This window comes from Peromyscus maniculatus, chromosome 7 (genome assembly GCF_049852395.1).
Source record: "Peromyscus maniculatus bairdii isolate BWxNUB_F1_BW_parent chromosome 7, HU_Pman_BW_mat_3.1, whole genome shotgun sequence".
Taxonomy (NCBI): domain Eukaryota; kingdom Metazoa; phylum Chordata; class Mammalia; order Rodentia; family Cricetidae; genus Peromyscus; species Peromyscus maniculatus.
The window spans coordinates 17,172,838-17,176,153 of record NC_134858.1 but is presented as its reverse complement, the minus strand read 5'-3'; the positions used below and the strand labels follow the sequence as shown (position 1 = coordinate 17,176,153).

Genomic DNA, 3,316 nt, shown 5'->3' with positions numbered 1-3,316 from the left:
AAAGATCCAGGGTCCGCCCGCGCCAGCCGGTCTCCAACCTCTCTCCCGGGGTCAGTTAAACTTTCCCTCTCTTTCCCGCCCGCCCGCCTGCCCGTCGGGTTTGAAAAACCAAACTCCCCGCGGTGGCGGGCCGCCCCACCGGCTGCCGCCCGCTGGCCAATCACGAGCCGCACCACCTCCGTGGGCGAGACAAACCTTCCCAGCAACGCGCGCTGATTGGCTGGGGTGGCCGGTGGGCGGGACTCGCGGAGGTCGGGCGCTGGGCACACCGGCTCCGGCTACTGTGTTGCGAGTTCGTAAGAAAACAAGGCAGCTCTGGGCGGGGCCGGGAACGGCGGCGGCGGACTGCGGCGGCCGGGGAGAGCCGGCTCAGAGCAGACCCCGCCCGCGCACGCGGAGGAGGGAGGGTGAGTCCGGGGAGACCCGGCCCAAGGGGCGGGCGCCGGGGGCTGGGCGGGGTTCCTCGCCGCCTCTCACGGTGACAGGGGGAGGAGCCGGGTGCGACAGCCGGGGTCGTGCGGGACCGAGCGCGGAGGGTCTGCGGCCGGGGAGGAGCCGTAGAGTGGGCCCCAGTGGCGCCGCAGCCCCCGGGAAGGGCAGCCCCGGTGTTGGGCTCCTGCGCTCGCGGGTTCCTCAGCCGTGACCGGGGCTGGGCTCGGGGCTCGGTGGGTTTCAGAGACCGCCCGTGTCACCATGCTCCTGGAAGAGGTCCTCGCCGGCGACCGGCTGAGCGGCGCAGCGGCCCGCGGCGACGTGCAGGAGGTGCGCCGCCTTCTGCACCGGGAGCTGGTGCATCCCGACGCTCTGAACCGTTTCGGCAAGACCGCCTTGCAGGTGAGGCCTGGCGGACGCCCGGCTCCCACACCCCACCCTCCCGCGTCCTGACCCGCCTTGGCGATCCCCTGAGGACCATTCCTTATTTGCACCAGTGTTGGGTGGGGTGGTGCAGGGAGGGTGGGGGAGGGGGTCACTTTTCGGCTCTAAAGAATCCCTTGTCTTCAAGCCTAGAGGATTCGGTTTCGCTGCAGACCTTGATTCCCTGGGTACGGGTTGGGGTTCAGTGTCTTCTCATGCCAGTCCTTGAGGACAGCTCACATTTCTTGGGGCTTCTAAAAGGACATTCGATCTCAGGAAGGTAGGATGTGCGTCTTCTCTAAGCGAGATAGCCTTTTTTTTTTTTTTTTTTCCTGTAGGAGTCCTTTTTAAGGGTCTCTGGTTATTTGGGGGTGGGGAGAGGTCATTTCTGAAAGTGATGTGGATTTTTTTTTAATCTTTTGAGTGTCTCGGTTACAAAAAAAAATCCCTATTGCTTGAAGGCCCCATAATTTGAGGTGGCATTTGTAGGGGGTTCCACTTTTTTCATGGGTGCTCATAATTCTGAAGATCATGTTTATCTCTAAAGAAGTTTTCCCTGGACAAAGGGGACCCAAGTTCCCTAGAGCATCTCTTTTCTTAAAAATTCTAAGTAGTTCTCAGAAAATGGGCTCATTGTCTGGAGGGGTCTAAGGGTTGTAGTGATCTCCCCTATGGGAGAGCCCTGCCCCTGAGAGAGGCTCTTGGCACTCACTTCCTGTCCTTCCCTTCCTTTCCGATTCCCCTTCCTTTCCATTCTCTTTCTTCTTCATTGCTTCTTTATTTCTGAGACAAAGTCTCACTCTGTGGCTCAGGCTGGCCTTGAATTGGAGGCTGTCCCCCTGCCTGGGCCTCCCAAGTGCAGGGATTACGGGAGTGGGCACTTTGCCTGGCCGCTTAGAGTGTTCATGAGTCACTTTTGGAGTTAGGGTCTTTGTGTTGTTACATGAGCTTTGGGTGTGTCTGGTCCTTGTTTCCAAAGAACCTGTTCTTTCAGGTCCCAAACAGGTCCTTGGGGGCCTGTCTTTCCTGGGGCGTCCAGTGGCACTCCGGATTTCTGGTAGACCTCTCTGCCTGACCATTTTCCAGCGGGAACCTCTCGACTTTCTGCTCCCCAACCCCGTAGGTCATGATGTTTGGAAGTCCAGCAGTTGCTCTGGAACTCCTGAAGCAAGGCGCTAGCCCCAACGTCCAAGATGCCTCTGGTACCAGTCCAGTGCATGATGCAGCCCGCACTGGGTTCCTGGACACCTTGAAGGTCCTGGTGGAGCATGGTGCTGATGTCAACGTCCTGGACAGCGCCGGCTCGCTCCCCATCCACCTGGCGATCCGAGAGGGCCATAGCTCCGTGGTCAGCTTCCTCGCTGCCGAATCTGACCTCTATCACAGGGACGCTTCGGGTCTCACCCCCCTGGAGTTGGCCCGGCAGAGAGGGGATCAGAACCTCATGGACATCCTGCAGGGGCACATGGTGATCCCACTGTGACCCAGGGCCACTGTCTCCAGCCAGAGTCTCACTGGGTTACAAGTCACCAACAGAGGAAAGAAACTTTCGCTCCTCACTCCCGTCCATTGAAGGAGGGAGTGGGAGGAGCAGTTTGTGGTTTATTGGTGTTGCTTTCTTGAGTGAGTGTGTTTGGGGGACGTTTCTCGTTTGTTTTTCTCACCCCAGTCGGTGTGTTGGACAGAGAAGGGCTCCGACAGGCGACAGCCACCTAAACGGTTCAGTTTTCCCCGCACCCGGCTGCAGAGACCTCAGGGCAGAGGTTTAAAACCCTAGCCTCAGAGTGAGGTCATCACCTCCTGGGCTCCTGGAAGCTGGTGACCTTGGCAGGCTGTGCTTAGAGAGCCCTGAAGTGTGAGCCACCTACTTTGGGCATGGGAGGGGGAGGGCAAACATTTCGAATCAGTTAAAAGGATAGCGTGAGTTGATTTTTTTTTTCTTGGAAGCTTGTTTTCCAGTCTGTTGTACAGAGTTTGAAATATATGTATTTATTGCTTTATGGAAAGAAATGGTTTTGTGTGATCATTTACTGTTTGGACCCATTAAGTTAAGACTTTGGCATGACGACGGTGAGGGTGACTTCCGATTTGGGAGTCTGGGCTGGGGTACTCGGAGTTCCGGGACGTGCGTGCGTGTGGGATGAAACCGAGGGATGGTGGGGCCAAGGGGCGACATGGTCATTCCCAAGGCGTCAGGGTAACCGGGCTGGGTGGGGCAGCGATCGGGTGCTGTCGGAACGGAAGGGAGGCAGGAAACCGCGAGCGGAGAAAGGGGCCCCCAGATGTCAGCTGGGTGCCGGGAGCCGGCAGGGTGGGGAAGGGTGGGCGGTGGCTTGTGGCCTTTCCCCGCAGGGGCTTGGCCCGTGGGTGTGGCCTGCGGAGCGAAAGGCCAACGGGGTCCCGGAAGAGCCGGGGGTGGAGCGCGTCGCGTCGGGGGGACCGGCCCCTTTAAGACGGGCTC

General features: G+C 59.1%; 1 protein-coding gene across 2 annotated transcripts; it reads left to right on the top strand.

Annotated features, from left to right (window-relative positions):
- The first annotated feature begins 249 nt into the window (after positions 1–249).
- Positions 250–2,488, top strand: Cdkn2d (cyclin dependent kinase inhibitor 2D). Of its 2 annotated transcripts, XM_016005545.3 has the most exons (3): positions 250–407; positions 677–834; positions 1,979–2,488. In XM_016005545.3, the coding sequence occupies exons 2-3, from the start codon at positions 694–696 to the stop codon at positions 2,336–2,338; spliced, it is 501 nt and encodes a 166-aa protein (XP_015861031.1). In that variant the 5' UTR covers positions 250–407; positions 677–693; the 3' UTR covers positions 2,339–2,488. The 2 variants fall into 2 exon arrangements, with proteins under 2 accessions (XP_015861031.1, XP_076431905.1); XM_076575790.1 differs by lacking the exons at positions 250–407; positions 677–834 and adding an exon at positions 1,011–1,135.
- Positions 2,489–3,316: the final 828 nt, after the last annotated feature.